This window comes from Phyllobates terribilis, unplaced genomic scaffold (assembly GCF_046119375.1).
Source record: "Phyllobates terribilis strain yellow unplaced genomic scaffold, ASM4611937v1 Scaffold_12__6_contigs__length_324123572, whole genome shotgun sequence".
Classification (NCBI taxonomy): Eukaryota; Metazoa; Chordata; class Amphibia; order Anura; family Dendrobatidae; genus Phyllobates; species Phyllobates terribilis.
The window spans coordinates 96,683,127-96,701,456 of NW_027362772.1; the positions used below are offsets into that span (position 1 = coordinate 96,683,127).

Consider the following 18,330-nt stretch of genomic DNA (forward strand, 5'->3'; position numbering starts at 1 on the left):
TTATTATTATTATTGCATTGGAAACGGAAATAAACTATTTTACTGTGTGAAGTAAACGCTGCGTCCTCTTTGTGGGGACGGGACTTAAAGGGGATAGAAAAAAAAACAGCGCCACTCCTGGTTACAGGTTGGATGTGGTATTGCAGCTCTGTTTTATTCCCTGCACAACCTGGAAGAGAAAGCAGCCATGTTTTTCTAATCATGGACATCCCCTTTAAGGGGTGTGGGAGAGGCGGAGCTTTTTGGGTGCTATTTGCATATCATGCTCCACCCCCTCAGTTACCCAGTGCTGTCCTCTGCTGGATACTGCATGTCCAGCCTAATTTAAAGGGCCGGTACACCTTTTTATGGAGTTGCCTGTTTGCACAGGGGTCGTAGAGGATCAGGTTTCCCGCCACGCGCAGGAGACTTAACAAAAGTGGACCTGCCCTTTAAGACCTGGCAGTAGGCTATGTATAGCTAATCTTATTTCCTGATCAATGTTGATCCATGGGAGAGATTTTGGGTGGAGTGGCCCTTTAATAATTAAAACCCCATTACAATTCCAGCTGTGAAACGTCAGGATCTGACAACCTCTGTCCATGGACGGGAAAGTGGTGTCGGATTGTGGGACTGGCGCTTAGGGCGCGGCGTTCCCCCTCCGGAGCTGCAGTTCTCTGATTGGTGGTTGCTGTGATCGTGTCTCCTCCTCCTCCTCCTCCTCCGCAGCGGCGCCCTCTGCTGGTTCAGTAGGTCGGGACGCCGGGCAGCACACACAGCATCTCGAACAGCAGGTTGGCGGCCAGCAGCGCGGTGTTACCTGGGGGAAGCAATTGTTTGTATCATCCATACTGAGCATGCTCGGCGGCCGGGCATTGTGGGAGTTGTAGTACTCACCTGACTGATCGTACACAGGCGCCACCTCCACCAGGTCACAGCCCACGAGGTTCAAGCCGCGACTTCCTCGAATAATCTGCAGCGCCTGCGCACAGGACAGACGTCACACGGTCAGTCTGCACCACCTCCTGTCTCTGCTTTACACTTCCACGTTGCTCTACTCGAGAACAGAATGGCCTTGCCCAGGCTCAAGTTTGCTGCTCTATGCTTCGCACTGCAGCGCTGCTCCGTTTGGAATTACAAATGGGAAGCACATTGCAGACTATCTCATCAGAGCCTTAAACTAGTGGTATCGTCCCCCATTCTTTACACTGCAGCGCTGCAGTAAGGTGCATGGAGAGATCACCAAAGAGAAAATAGCAGGGAGGGGTCCTGAGACCGGCTTCCTACCTGGTGGGATGTCAGGCCGGCGATCTCTGGGGTCCCGGTACCGGGGGCAAACGACGGGTCAATTCCATCAATGTCGAAGCTGAGGTAGACGGGTCGCTCGCCCATTTGTTGTCTCACTTCTGACATCAGCGGAACCAGAGACCGGAACCAGCAGTCCTCCACCGGGACCACCCGAAAACCCTGCGGGGTACCGGCGTCCGGTGAGAGTCATCCTCCAGACGATGGGAGTCCATTCACTAATCAGGCAGCTCTCCCATTCACCAGGTCTTATCCTCCAGTCACCCCCAGAGCTGCAGTCACTATTCTGCTGTTACATCACGTCTTATCCTCCAGTCACCCCCAGAGCTGCAGTCACTATTCTGCTGTTACGTTGTGTCTTATCCTCCAGTCACCTCCAGAGCTGCAGTCACTATTCTACAGTTACATCATTCCTTATCCTCCTGTCACCTCCAGAGCTGCACTCAATATTCTGCTGTTACATCGTGTCTTATCCTCCAGTCACCTCCAGAGCTGCAGTCACTATTCTGCTGTTACATCACGTCTTATCCTCCAGTCACCTCCAGAGCTGCAGTCACTATTCTACAGTTACATCATTCCTTATCCTCCTGTCACCTCCAGAGCTGCACTCAATATTCTGCTGTTACATCGTGTCTTATCCTCCAGTCACCTCCAGAGCTGCAGTCACTATTCTGCTGTTACGTTGTGTCTTATCCTCCAGTCACCTCCAGAGCTGCAGTCACTATTCTACAGTTACATCATTCCTTATCCTCCTGTCACCTCCAGAGCTGCACTCAATATTCTGCTGTTACATCGTGTCTTATCCTCCAGTCACCTCCAGAGCTGCAGTCACTATTCTGCTGTTACATCACGTCTTATCCTCCAGTCACCTCCAGAGCTGCAGTCACTATTCTGCTGTTACATCACGTCTTATCCTCCAGTCACCTCCAGAGCTGCAGTCACTATTCTACAGTTACATCATTCCTTATCCTCCTGTCACCTCCAGAGCTGCACTCAATATTCTGCTGTTACATCGTGTCTTATCCTCCAGTCACCTCCAGAGCTGCAGTCACTATTCTGCTGTTACGTTGTGTCTTATCCTCCAGTCACCTCCAGAGCTGCAGTCACTATTCTACAGTTACATCATTCCTTATCCTCCTGTCACCTCCAGAGCTGCACTCAATATTCTGCTGTTACATCGTGTCTTATCCTCCAGTCACCTCCAGAGCTGCAGTCACTATTCTGCTGTTACATCGTGTCTTATCCTACAGTCACCTCCAGAGCTGCACTTCAGGAGGGCTCGCTGCTGTGTTGCAGCTCTGGATGTGACTGGAGCACAGCCCATGAGGTTGATCACCTGCTCCCGGCAGAATTCGTATCTATCGGGGTCGTAGGCGGAACCGCGGATCCCGATCTGCACGACTCGCTGTCCGTCCAAGAGGCCTTCATCCAGGCAGCGGCGGAACGGGGTCCCATGATAGATCTTCTCGCCCAGCGCCTGCTCCCCGGTGTCGGTGTGCGCGTCCACGTGGATCAGACCCACAGGTCCGTGCCTAGAAGAAATGTGTTACCTGCGCTGACACACTGTAACAAACCCTCAGCTGGATTAGGTCCGGTTGGTTATTCAGCAAGCAGTGATACTGAACTGTGAGGACGGCCAATGTTCTAGGCAGCAGGGGGGGGGGTGGGGGGTCACTTACTTTTCTGCTACGGCCTGGAGGATGGGGTAGGTGATAGTATGATCTCCACCTACGGGAAAGAAAGCAGAGGTACTGACACTGCGCGGTGACCCACCGCAGCGAGGCCGCCCCCGTCCTCCACAGCTTCACCCAGGACGCCCCCGTCCTCCACAGCCTCACCCAGGGTCAGTGGGATGCAGCCGGCCGCCATGACCTTCTGGTAGGCGTCTCGAATCCTGCGGCAGCTGTCCGGCAGGTTGTACAGATTGACATTGACATCGCCGATATCCGCTACTTGCAGAGAGTTGTACGGCGCCGCCCTGGTGGCCACATTGTATCTCCGCACCATGCAGGATTCTGCTCTGATGTGACGAGGACCGAACCTGCGCAACAGTGACAGCAAGATGATGGGGAGAGTAGTGCCGCGGGGCATCTCAGCTGAGAGTATCACATAGGATTAGATACACGGCTCAGCAGACAGTATCACACAGGATAGGATTAGATACACGGCTCAGCAGACAGTATCACACAGGATAGGATTAGATACAGGGCTCAGCAGATAGTATCACACAGGAGAGGATTAGATACACGGCAGAGAGTATCACACAGGAGAGGATTAGATACACGGCTCAGCAGACAGTATCACACAGGAGAGGATTAGATACACAGCTCAGCAGACAGTATCACACAGGAGAGGATTAGATACACGGCAGAGAGTATCGCACAGGAGAGGATTAGATACACGGCTCAGCAGACAGTATCACACAGGAGAGGATTAGATACACGGCTCAGCAGACAGTATCACACAGGAGAGGATTAGATACACAGCTCAGCAGACAGTATCACACAGGATAGGATTAGATACACGGCTCAGCAGACAGTATCACACAGGAGAGGATTAGATACACGGCTCAGCAATCAGTATCGCACAGGAGAGGATTAGATACACGGCTCAGCAGACAGTATCACACAGGATGGGATTAGATACACGGCTCAGCAATCAGTATCACACAGGAGAGGATTAGATACACGGCTCAGCAGATAGTATCACACAGGATAGGATTAGATACACAACTCAGCAGACGGTATCACACAGGAGAAGATTAGATACACAGCTCAGCAGATAGTATCACACAGGAGAGAATTAGATACACGGCTCAGCAGACAGTATCACACAGGAGAGGATTAGATACACGGCTCAGCAGACGGTATCACACAGGATAGGATTAGATACACGGCTCAGCAGACGGTATCACACAGGAGAGGATTAGATACACAGCTCAGCAGACAGTATCACACAGGAGAGGATTAGATACACAACTCAGCAGACAGTATCACACAGGAGAGGATTAGATACACGGCTCAGCAGACAGTATCACACAGGAGAGGATTAGATACACGGCTCAGCAGACGGTATCACACAGGATAGGATTAGATACACGGCTCAGCAGACGGTATCACACAGGAGAGGATTAGATACACAACTCAGCAGACAGTATCACACAGGAGAAGATTAGATACACAACTCAGCAGACAGTATCACACAGGAGAAGATTAGATACACAGCTCAGCAGATAGTATCACACAGGAGAGGATTAGATACACAACTCAGCAGACAGTATCACACAGGAGAAGATTAGATACACGGCTCAGCAGACAGTATCACACAGGATAGGATTAGATACATGGCTCAGCAGACAGTATCACACAGGAGAAGATTAGATACACAGCTCAGCAGACAGTATCACACAGGATAGGATTAGATACACAGCTCAGCAGACAGTATCACACAGGAGAGGATTAGATACACGGCTCAGCAATCAGTATCGCACAGGAGAGGATTAGATACACGGCTCAGCAGACAGTATCACACCGAATAGGATTAGATACACGGCTCAGCAGACAGTATCACACAGGATGGGATTAGATACACGGCTCAGCAATCAGTATCGCACAGGAGAGGATTAGATACACAGCTCAGCAGATAGTATCACACAGGATAGGATTAGATACACAACTCAGCAGACGGTATCACACAGGAGAAGATTAGATACACAGCTCAGCAGACAGTATCACACAGGAGAGGATTAGATACACGGCTCAGCAGACAGTATCACACAGGAGAGGATTAGATACACGGCTCAGCAGACAGTATCACACGAGAGGATTAGATACACGGCTCAGCAGACAGTATCACACAGGAGAGGATTAGATACACGGCTCAGCAGACAGTATCACACAGGAGAGGATTAGATACACGGCTCAGCAGACAGTATCACACGAGAGGATTAGATACACAGCTCAGCAGTCAGTATCACACAGGAGAGGATTAGATACACGGCTCAGCAGACAGTATCACACAGGAAAGGATTAGATACACTGCTCAGCAGACAGTATCACACAGGAGAGGATTAGATACACGGCTCAGCAGACAGTATCACACAGGAGAGGATTAGATACACGGCTCAGCAGACGGTATCACACAGGAAAGGATTAGATACACGGCTCAGCAGACGGTATCACACAGGATGGGATTAGATACACGGCAGAGAGTATCACACAGGATAGGATTAGATACACGGCTCAGCAGACAGTATCACACAGGAGAGGATTAGATACACGGCTCAGCAATCAGTATCGCACAGGAGAGGATTAGATACACGGCTCAGCAGACAGTATCACACAGGAGAGGATTAGATACACGGCTCAGCAGACAGTATCACACAGGATAGGATTAGATACACGGCTCAGCAGACAGTATCACACAGGATGGGATTAGATACACGGCTCAGCAGACAGTATCACACAGGAGAGGATTAGATACACGGCTCAGCAATCAGTATCGCACAGGAGAGGATTAGATACACGGCTCAGCAGACAGTATCACACAGGAGAGGATTAGATACACGGCTCAGCAGACAGTATCACACAGGAGAGGATTAGATACACGGCTCAGCAGACAGTATCACACAGGAGAGGATTAGATACACGGCTCAGCAGACAGTATCACACAGGAGAGGATTAGATACATGGCTCAGCAATCAGTATCGCACAGGAGAGGATTAGATACACGGCTCAGCAGTCAGTATCACACAGGAGAGGATTAGATACACGGCTCAGCAGACAGTATCACACAGGAGAGGATTAGATACACGGCTCAGCAATCAGTATCGCACAGGAGAGGATTAGATACACGGCTCAGCAGACAGTATCACACAGGAGAGGATTAGATACACGGCTCAGCAGATAGTATCACACAGGATATGATTAGATACACGGCTCAGCAGACAGTATCACACAGGAGAGGATTAGATACACGGCTCAGCAGACAGTATCACACAGGAGAAGATTAGATACACAGCTCAGCAGACAGTATCGCACAGGAGAGGATTAGATACACGGCTCAGCAGACAGTATCACACAGGAGAGGATTAGATACACGGCAGAGAGTATCACACAGGATAGGATTAGATACACGGCTCAGCAATCAGTATCGCACAGGAGAGGATTAGATACACGGCTCAGCAGACAGTATCACACAGGAGAGGATTAGATACACGGCAGAGAGTATCACAAAGGATGGGATTAGATACACGGCTCAGCAATCAGTATCGCACAGGAGAGGAGTAGATACACGGCTCAGCAGACAGTATCACACAGGAGAGGATTAGATACACGGCAGAGAGTATCACACAGAATAGGATTAGATACACGGCTCAGCAGACAGTATCACACAGGATAGGATTAGATACACGGCTCAGCAGACAGTATCACACAGGATGGGATTAGATACACGGCTCAGCAGACAGTATCACACAGGAGAGGATTAGATACACGGCTCAGCAGTCAGTATCACACAGGATTGGATTAGATACACGGCTCAGCAGATAGTATCACACAGGATAGGATTAGATACACGGCTAAGCAGACAGTATCACACAGGAGAGGATTAGATACACGGCTCAGCAATCAGTATCGCACAGGAGAGGATTAGATACACGGCTCAGCAGACAGTATCACACAGGATGGGATTAGATACACGGCTCAGCAGACAGTATCACACAGGATAGGATTAGATACACGGCTCAGCAGACAGTATCACACAGGATAGGATTAGATACACGGCTCAGCAATCAGTATCGCACAGGAGAGGATTAGATACACGGCTCAGCAGACAGTATCACACAGGAGAGGATTAGATACAGGCTCAGCAGATAGTATCACACAGGATAGGATTAGATACACAACTCAGCAGACGGTATCACACAGGAGAAGATTAGATACACGGCTCAGCAGACAGTATCACACAGGAGAGGATTAGATACACGGCTCAGCAATCAGTATCGCACAGGAGAGGATTAGATACACGGCTCAGCAGACAGTATCACACAGGAGAGGATTAGATACACGGCTCAGCAGACAGTATCACACAGGAGAGGATTAGATACACGGCTCAGCAGACAGTATCACACAGGAGAGGATTAGATACACGGCTCAGCAGACAGTATCACACAGGAGAGGATTAGATACACGGCAGAGAGTATCACACAGGATAGGATTAGATACACGGCTCAGCAGACAGTATCACACAGGAAAGGATTAGATACACGGCTCAGCAGACAGTATCACACAGGATGGGATTAGATACACGGCTCAGCAGACAGTATCACACAGGATAGGATTAGATACACGGCTCAGCAGATAGTATCACACAGGAGAGGATTAGATACACGGCTCAGCAGACGGTATCACACAGGAGAGGATTAGATACACGGCTCAGCAGACGGTATCACACAGGAGAGGATTAGATACACGGCTCAGCAGACGGTATCACACAGGATAAGATTAGATACACGGCTCAGCAGACGGTATCACACAGGAGAGGATTAGATACACGGCTCAGCAGACGGTATCACACAGGATAGGATTAGATACACGGCTCAGCAGACGGTATCACACAGGAGAGGATTAGATACACGGCTCAGCAGACAGTATCACACAGGAGAGGATTAGATACACAGCTCAGCAGACAGTATCACACAGCATAGGATTAGATACACGGCTCAGCAGACAGTATCACACAGCATAGGATTAGATACACGGCTCAGCAGACGGTATCACACAGTAGAGGATTAGATACACGGCTCAGCAGACAGTATCACACAGGATGGGATTAGATACACGGCTCAGCAGTGAGTATCACACAGGAGAGGATTAGATACACGGCTCAGCAGACAGTATCACACAGGATGGGAGTAGATACACGGCTCAGCAGACAGTATCACACAGGAGAGGATTAGATACACGGCTCAGCAGACAGTATCACACAGGATGGGATTAGATACACGGCTCAGCAATCAGTATCGCACAGGAGAGGATTAGATACACGGCTCAGCAGACAGTATCACACAGGATAGGATTAGATACACGGCTCAGCAGTCAGTATCACACAGGATAGGATTAGATACACGGCAGAGAGTATCACACAGGATGGGATTAGATACACGGCTCAGCAATCAGTATCGCACAGGAGAGGATTAGATACACGGCTCAGCAGACAGTATCACACAGGATAGGATTAGATACACGGCTCAGCAGACAGTATCACACAGGAGAGGATTAGATACACGGCTCAGCAGACAGTATCACACAGGATAGGATTAGATACAGGCTCAGCAGACAGTATCACACAGGAGAGTATTAGATACAGGCTCAGCAGACAGTATCACACAGGATAAGATTAGATACACGGCTCAGCAGACAGTATCACACAGGAAAGGATTAGATACACGGCTCAGCAGACAGTATCACACAGGAGAGGATTAGACACACGGCTCAACAGACGGTATCACACAGGAGAGGATTAGATACATGGCTCAGCAGACAGTATCACACAGGAGAGGATTAGATACACGGCTCAGCAGACAGTATCACACAGGAAAGGATTAGATACACGGCTCAGCAGACAGTATCACACAGGATAGGATTAGATACACGGCTCAGCAGACAGTATCATACAGGATAGGATTAGATACACGGCTCAGCAGACGGTATCACACAGGAGAGGATTAGATACATGGCTCAGCAGACAGTATCACACAGGAAAGGATTAGATACACAGCTCAGCAGATAGTATCACACAGGAGAGGATTAGATACACAACTCAGCAGACAGTATCACACAGGAGAAGATTAGATACACAGCTCAGCAGACAGTATCACACAGGAGAGGATTAGATACACGGCTCAGCAGACAGTATCACACAGGAGAGGATTAGATACACGGCTCAGCAGACAGTATCACACAGGAGAGGATTAGATACACGGCTCAGCAGACAGTATCACACAGGATGGGATTAGATACACGGCTCAGCAGACAGTATCACACAGGATAGGATTAGATACACGGCTCAGCAGATAGTATCACACAGGAGAGGATTAGATACACGGCTCAGCAGACGGTATCACACAGGAGAGGATTAGATACACGGCTCATCAGATAGTATCACACAGGATAGGATTAGATACGCGGCTCAGCAGACGGTATCACACAGGAGAGGATTAGATACACGGCTCAGCAGACGGTATCACACAGGAGAGGATTAGATATACGGCTCAGCAGATAGTATCACACAGGATAGGATTAGATACAGGGCTCAGCAGACGGTATCACACAGGAGAGGATTAGATACACAGCTCAGCAGACAGTATCACACAGGAGAGGATTAGATACGCGGCTCAGCAGACAGTATCACACAGGAGAGGATTAGATACACAGCTCAGCAGACAGTATCACACAGGAGAGGATTAGATACGCGGCTCAGCAGACGGTATCACACAGGAGAGGATTAGATACACGGCTCAGCAGACGGTATCACACAGGATAGGATTAGATACACGGCTCAGCAGACGGTATCACACAGGATAGGATTAGATACACGGCTCAGCAGACGGTATCACACAGGAGAGGATTAGATACACGGCTCAGCAGACAGTATCACACAGGAGAGGATTAGATACACAGCTCAGCAGACAGTATCACACAGCATAGGATTAGATACACGGCTCAGCAGACAGTATCACACAGCATAGGATTAGATACACGGCTCAGCAGACGGTATCACACAGGAGAGGATTAGATACACGGCAGAGAGTATCACACAGGATAGGATTAGAAACACGGCTCAGCAGACAGTATCACACAGGAGAGGATTAGATACACGGCTCAGCAATCAGTATCGCACAGGAGAGGATTAGATACACGGCTCAGCAGACAGTATCACACAGGAGAGGATGAGATACATGGCTCAGCAGATAGTATCACACAGGATGGGATTAGATACACGGCTCAGCAGACAGTATCACACAGGAGAGGATTAGATACACGGCAGAGAGTATCACACAGGATAGGATTAGATACACGGCTCAGCAGACAGTATCATACAGGAGAGGATTAGATACATGGCTCAGCAGATAGTATCACACAGGATGGGATTAGATACACGGCTCAGCAGACAGTATCACACAGGAGAGGATCAGATACACGGCAGAGAGTATCACACAGGATAGGATTAGATACACGGCTCAGCAGACAGTATCACACAGGAGAGGATTAGATACACGGCAGAGAGTATCACACAGGATAGGATTAGATACACGGCTCAGCAATCAGTATCGCACAGGAGAGGATTAGATACACGGCTCAGCAGACAGTATCACACAGGAGAGGATTAGATACACGGCTCAGCAATCAGTATCGCACAGGAGAGGATTAGATACACGGCTCAGCAATCAGTATCGCACAGGAGAGGATTAGATACACGGCTCAGCAGACAGTATCACACAGGAGAGGATTAGATACACGGCAGAGAGTATCACACAGGAGAGGATTAGATACACAGCTCAGCAGACAGTATCGCACAGGGCGGGATTAGATACACGGCTCAGCAGACAGTATCACACAGGAGAGGATTAGATACACGGCTCAGCAGACGGTATCACACAGGAGAGGATTAGATACACGGCTCAGCAGACGGTATCACACAGGAGAGGATTAGATACACGGCTCAGCAGACGGTATCACACAGGATAAGATTAGATACACGGCTCAGCAGACGGTATCACACAGGAGAGGATTAGATACACGGCTCAGCAGACGGTATCACACAGGAGAGGATTAGATACACGGCTCAGCAGACAGTATCACACAGGAGAGGATTAGATACACAGCTCAGCAGACAGTATCACACAGCATAGGATTAGATACACGGCTCAGCAGACGGTATCACACAGGAGAGGATTAGATACACGGCAGAGAGTATCACACAGGATAGGATTAGATACACGGCAGATAGTATCACACAGGAGAGGATTAGATACACGGCAGAGAGTATCACACAGGAGAGGATTAGATACACGGCAGATAGTATCACACAGGAGAGGATTAGATACACGGCTCAGCAGACAGTATCACACAGGATAGGATTATATACACGGCTCAGCAGACAGTATCACACAGCATAGGATTAGATACACGGCTCAGCAGACGGTATCACACAGGAGAGGATTAGATACACGGCAGAGAGTATCACACAGGATAGGATTAGAAACACGGCTCAGCAGACAGTATCACACAGGAGAGGATTAGATACACGGCTCAGCAATCAGTATCGCACAGGAGAGGATTAGATACACGGCTCAGCAGACAGTATCACACAGGAGAGGATTAGATACATGGCTCAGCAGATAGTATCACACAGGATGGGATTAGATACACGGCTCAGCAGACAGTATCACACAGGATAGGATTAGATACACGGCAGAGAGTATCACACAGGATAGGATTAGATACACGGCTCAGCAGACAGTATCACACAGGAGAGGATTAGATACACGGCTCAGCAATCAGTATCGCACAGGAGAGGATTAGATACACGGCTCAGCAGACAGTATCACACAGGAGAGGATTAGATACACGGCTCAGCAGACAGTATCACACAGGATAGGATTAGATACACGGCTCAGCAGACAGTATCACACAGGATAGGATTAGATACACGGCTCAGCAGACAGTATCACACAGGAAAGGATTAGATACACGGCTCAGCAGACAGTATCACACAGGATAGGATTAGATACAGGGCTCAGCAGACAGTATCACACAGGAGAGGATTACATATACGGCTCAGCAGACAGTATCACACAGGATAGGATTAGATACAGGGCTCAGCAGACGGTATCACACAGGAGAGGATTAGATACACGGCTCAGCAGACAGTATCACACAGGAGAGGATTAGATACACGGCTCAGCAGACAGTATCACACAGGATAGGATTAGATACAGGGCTCAGCAGACAGTATCACACAGGAGAGGATTAGATACAGGGCTCAGCAGACAGTATCACACAGGATAGGATTAGATACACAGCTCAGCAGACAGTATCACACAGGAGAGGATTAGATACACAGCTCAGCAGACAGTATCACACAGGAGAGGATTAGATACACGGCTCAGCAGACAGTATCACACAGGATAGGATTAGATACACGGCTCAGCAGACAGTATCACACAGGATGGGATTAGATACACGGCAGAGAGTATCACACAGGAGAGGATTAGATACACGGCTCAGCAGACAGTATCACACAGGATGGGATTAGATACACGGCTCAGCAGACAGTATCACACAGGAGAGGATTAGATACACGGCAGAGAGTATCACACAGGATAGGATTAGATACACAGCTCAGCAGACAGTATCACACAGAAGAGGATTAGATACAGGGCTCAGCAGACAGTATCACACAGGAGAGGATTAGATACACGGCTCAGCAATCAGTATCGCACAGGAGAGGATTAGATACACGGCTCAGCAGACAGTATCACACAGGAGAGGATTAGATACACGGCTCAGCAGACAGTATCACACAGGAGAGGATTAGATACACGGCTCAGCAATCAGTATCGCACAGGAGAGGATTAGATACACGGCTCAGCAGACAGTATCACACAGGATGGGATTAGATACACGGCTCAGCAGACAGTATCACAGGAGAGGATTAGATACAGGGCTCAGCAGACAGTATCACACAGGATAGGATTAGATACACGGCAGAGAGTATCACACAGGAGAGGATTAGATACACGGCTCAGCAGACGGTATCACACAGGAGAGGATTAGATACAGGGCTCAGCAGACAGTATCACACAGGAGAGGATTAGATACACGGCTCAGCAGACAGTATCACACAGGATAGGATTAGATACACGGCTCAGCAGACAGTATCACACAGGATGGGATTAGATACACGGCTCAGCAGACGGTATCACACAGGAGAGGATTAGATACACGGCTCAGCAGACAGTATCACACAGGAGAGGATTAGATACACGGCTCAGCAATCAGTATCGCACAGGAGAGGATTAGATACACGGCTCAGCAGACAGTATCACACAGGATGGGATTAGATACACGGCTCAGCAATCAGTATCGCACAGGAGAGGATTAGATACACGGCTCAGCAGACAGTATCACACAGGAGAGGATTAGATACACGGCAGAGAGTATCACACAGGATAGGATTAGATACACGGCTCAGCAGACAGTATCACACAGGATGGGATTAGATACACGGCTCAGCAGACAGTATCACACAGGAGAGGATTAGATACACGGCTCAGCAGTCAGTATCACACAGGATAGGATTAGATACACAGCTCAGCAGACAGTATCACACAGGAGAGGATTAGATACACGGCTCAGCAGATAGTATCACACAGGAGAGGATTAGATACACGGCTCAGCAGACGGTATCACACAGGAGAGGATTAGATATACGGCTCAGCAGATAGTATCACACAGGATAGGATTAGATACGCGGCTCAGCAGACGGTATCACACAGGAGAGGATTAGATACACGGCTCAGCAGACGGTATCACACAGGAGAGGATTAGATACGCGGCTCAGCAGACGGTATCACACAGGAGAGGATTAGATACACGGCTCAGCAGATAGTATCACACAGGATAGGATTAGATACGCGGCTCAGCAGACGGTATCACACAGGATAGGATTAGATACACGGCTCAGCAGACAGTATCACACAGGATAGGATTAGATACGCGGCTCAGCAGACGGTATCACACAGGAGAGGATTAGATACACGGCTCAGCAGACGGTATCACACAGGAAAGGATTAGATACACGGCTCAGCAGACGGTATCACACAGGAGAGGATTAGATACACGGCTCAGCAGACGGTATCACACAGGAGAGGATTAGATACACGGCTCAGCAGACGATATCACACAGGAGAGGATTAGATACACGGCTCAGCAGACGGTATCACACAGGATTAGATTAGATACACGGCTCAGCAGACGGTATCACACAGGAGAGGATTAGATACACGGCTCAGCAGACGGTATCACACAGGATAGGATTAGATACACGGCTCAGCAGACGGTATCACACAGGAGAGGATTAGATACACGGCTCAGCAGACAGTATCACACAGGAGAGGATTAGATACACAGCTCAGCAGACAGTATAACACAGCATAAGATTAGATACACGGCTCAGCAGACAGTATCACACAGGAGAGGATTAGATACAGGGCTCAGCAGACAGTATCACACAGGATGGGATTAGATACACAGCTCAGCAGAGAGTATCACACAGGATATGATTAGATACACGGCTCAGCAGACAGTATCACACAGGAGAGGATTAGATACACGGCTCAGCAATCAGTATCGCACAGGAGAGGATTAGATACACGGCTCAGCAGACAGTATCACACAGGAGAGGATTAGATACACGGCAGAGAGTATCACACAGGATAGGATTAGATACACGGCTCAGCAATCAGTATCGCACAGGAGAGGATTAGATACACGGCTCAGCAGACAGTATCACACAGGAGAGGATTAGATACACGGCAGAGAGTATCACACAGGATAGGATTAGATACACGGCTCAGCAATCAGTATCGCACAGGAGAGGATTAGATACACGGCTCAGCAGACAGTATCACACAGGATAGGATTAGATACACGGCTCAGCAGACAGTATCACACAGGATGGGATTAGATACACAGCTCAGCAGACAGTATCACACAGGATGGGATTAGATACACAGCTCAGCAGACAGTATCACACAGGATAGGATTAGATACACGGCTCAGCAGACAGTATCACACAGGATAGGATTAGATAAACGGCTCAGCAGACAGTATCACACAGGAGAGGATTAGATACACGGCTCAGCAGATAGTATCACACAGGAGAGGATTAGATACACGGCTCAGCAGACGGTATCACACAGGAGAAGATTAGATACACAGCTCAGCAGACAGTATCACACAGGATAGGATTAGATACACAGCTCAGCAGACAGTATCACACAGGATAGGATTAGATAAACGGCTCAGCAGACAGTATCACACAGGATAGGATTAGATACACGGCTCAGCAGATAGTATCACACAGGAGAGAATTAGATACACGGCTCAGCAGACGGTATCACACAGGAGAAGATTAGATACACAGCTCAGCAGACAGTATCACACAGGATAGGATTAGATACACAGCTCAGCAGACAGTATCACACAGGATAGGATTAGATACACGGCTCAGCAGACAGTATCACACAGGAGAGGATTAGATACACGGCTCAGCAATCAGTATCGCACAGGAGAGGATTAGATACACGGCTCAGCAGACAGTATCACACAGGATGGGATTAGATACACGGCTCAGCAATCAGTATCGCACAGGAGAGGATTAGATACACAGCTCAGCAGACAGTATCACACAGGAGAGGATTAGATACAGGCTCAGCAGATAGTATCACACAGGATAGGATTAGATACACAACTCAGCAGACGGTATCACACAGGAGAAGATTAGATACACAGCTCAGCAGACAGTATCACACAGGAGAGGATTAGATACACGGCTCAGCAGACAGTATCACACAGGAGAGGATTAGATACACGGCTCAGCAGACAGTATCACACAGGAGAGGATTAGATACACGGCTCAGCAGACAGTATCACACAGGAGAGGATTAGATACACGGCAGAGAGTATCACACAGGATAGGATTAGATACACGGCTCAGCAGACAGTATCACACAGGAAAGGATTAGATACACGGCTCAGCAGACAGTATCACACAGGATGGGATTAGATACACGGCTCAGCAGACAGTATCACACAGGATAGGATTAGATACACGGCTCAGCAGATAGTATCACACAGGAGAGGATTAGATACACGGCTCAGCAGACGGTATCACACAGGAGAGGATTAGATACACGGCTCAGCAGATAGTATCACACAGGATAGGATTAGATACGCGGCTCAGCAGACGGTATCACACAGGAGAGGATTAGATACACGGCTCAGCAGACGGTATCACACAGGAGAGGATTAGATATACGGCTCAGCAGATAGTATCACACAGGATAGGATTAGATACACGGCTCAGCAGACGGTATCACACAGGAGAGGATTAGATACACGGCTCAGCAGACAGTATCACACAGGAGAGGATTAGATACGCGGCTCAGCAGACGGTATCACACAGGAGAGGATTAGATACACGGCTCAGCAGACTGTATCACACAGGAAAGGATTAGATACACGGCTCAGCAGACGGTATCACACAGGAGAGGATTAGATACACGGCTCAGCAGACGGTATCACACAGGAGAGGATTAGATACACGGCTCAGCAGACGGTATCACACAGGAGAGGATTAGATACACGGCTCAGCAGACGGTATCACACAGGATAAGATTAGATACACGGCTCAGCAGACGGTATCACACAGGAGAGGATTAGATACACGGCTCAGCAGACGGTATCACACAGGATAGGATTAGATACACGGCTCAGCAGACGGTATCACACAGGAGAGGATTAGATACACGGCTCAGCAGACAGTATCACACAGGAGAGGATTAGATACACAGCTCAGCAGACAGTATCACACAGCATAGGATTAGATACACGGCTCAGCAGACAGTATCACACAGCATAGGATTAGATACACGGCTCAGCAGACGGTATCACACAGGATGGGATTAGATACACGGCTCAGCAGACAGTATCACACAGGAGAGGATTAGATACACGGCAGAGAGTATCACACAGGATAGGATTAGAAACACGGCTCAGCAGACAGTATCACACAGGAGAGGATTAGATACACGGCTCAGCAATCAGTATCGCACAGGAGAGGATTAGATACACGGCTCAGCAGACAGTATCACACAGGAGAGGATTAGATACACGGCAGAGAGTATCACACAGGATAGGATTAGATACACGGCTCAGCAGACAGTATCACACAGGAGAGGATTAGATACATGGCTCAGCAGATAGTATCACACAGGATGGGATTAGATACACGGCTCAGCAGACAGTATCACACAGGAGAGGATTAGATACACGGCAGAGAGTATCACACAGGATAGGATTAGATACACGGCTCAGCAGACAGTATCACACAGGAGAGGATTAGATACACGGCTCAGCAATCAGTATCGCACAGGAGAGGATTAGATACACGGCTCAGCAGACAGTATCACACAGGAGAGGATTAGATACACGGCTCAGCAGACAGTATCACACAGGAGAGGATTAGATACACGGCAGAGAGTATCACACAGGAGAGGATTAGATACACAGCTCAGCAGACAGTATCGCACAGGGCGGGATTAGATACACGGCTCAGCAGACAGTATCACACAGGAGAGGATTAGATACACGGCTCAGCAGACAGTATCACACAGGAGAGGATTAGATACACGGCTCAGCAGACAGTATCACACAGGAGAGGATTAGATACACGGCTCAGCAGACAGTATCACACAGGAGAGGATTAGATACACGGCTCAGCAGACAGTATCACACAGGATGGGATTAGATACACGGCTCAGCAATCAGTATCGCACAGGAGAGGATTAGATACACGGCTCAGCAGACAGTATCACACAGGATAGGATTAGATACACGGCTCAGCAGTCAGTATCACACAGGAGAGGATTAGATACACGGCTCAGCAGACAGTATCACACAGGAGAGGATTAGATACACGGCTCAGCAGACAGTATCACACAGGATAGGATTAGATACACGGCAGAGAGTATCACACAGGATGGGATTAGATACACGGCTCAGCAATCAGTATCGCACAGGAGAGGATTAGATACACGGCTCAGCAGACAGTATCACACAGGATAGGATTAGATACACGGCTCAGCAGACAGTATCACACAGGAGAGTATTAGATACAGGCTCAGCAGACAGTATCACACAGGAGAGTATTAGATACAGGCTCAGCAGACAGTATCACACAGGATAAGATTAGATACAC

General features: G+C 48.7%; 1 protein-coding gene across 1 annotated transcript in view; it reads right to left on the reverse strand.

Moving 5' to 3' along the window:
* Positions 1–133: 133 nt before the first annotated feature.
* AGMAT (agmatinase (putative)) overlaps positions 134–18,330 on the reverse strand; it is a 39,720-nt gene continuing 21,523 nt past the window's right edge. Inside the window, exons 2-7 of the mRNA XM_073656205.1 lie at positions 3,123–3,325; positions 2,964–3,012; positions 2,621–2,816; positions 1,267–1,446; positions 877–961; positions 134–799 (exon numbers count right to left, since the gene is read on the reverse strand). Of these exons, the coding sequence (XP_073512306.1) occupies positions 726–799; positions 877–961; positions 1,267–1,446; positions 2,621–2,816; positions 2,964–3,012; positions 3,123–3,325 (787 nt within the window). The 3' untranslated portion in view covers positions 134–725. The remainder of the gene's footprint in view (positions 800–876; positions 962–1,266; positions 1,447–2,620; positions 2,817–2,963; positions 3,013–3,122; positions 3,326–18,330) is intronic.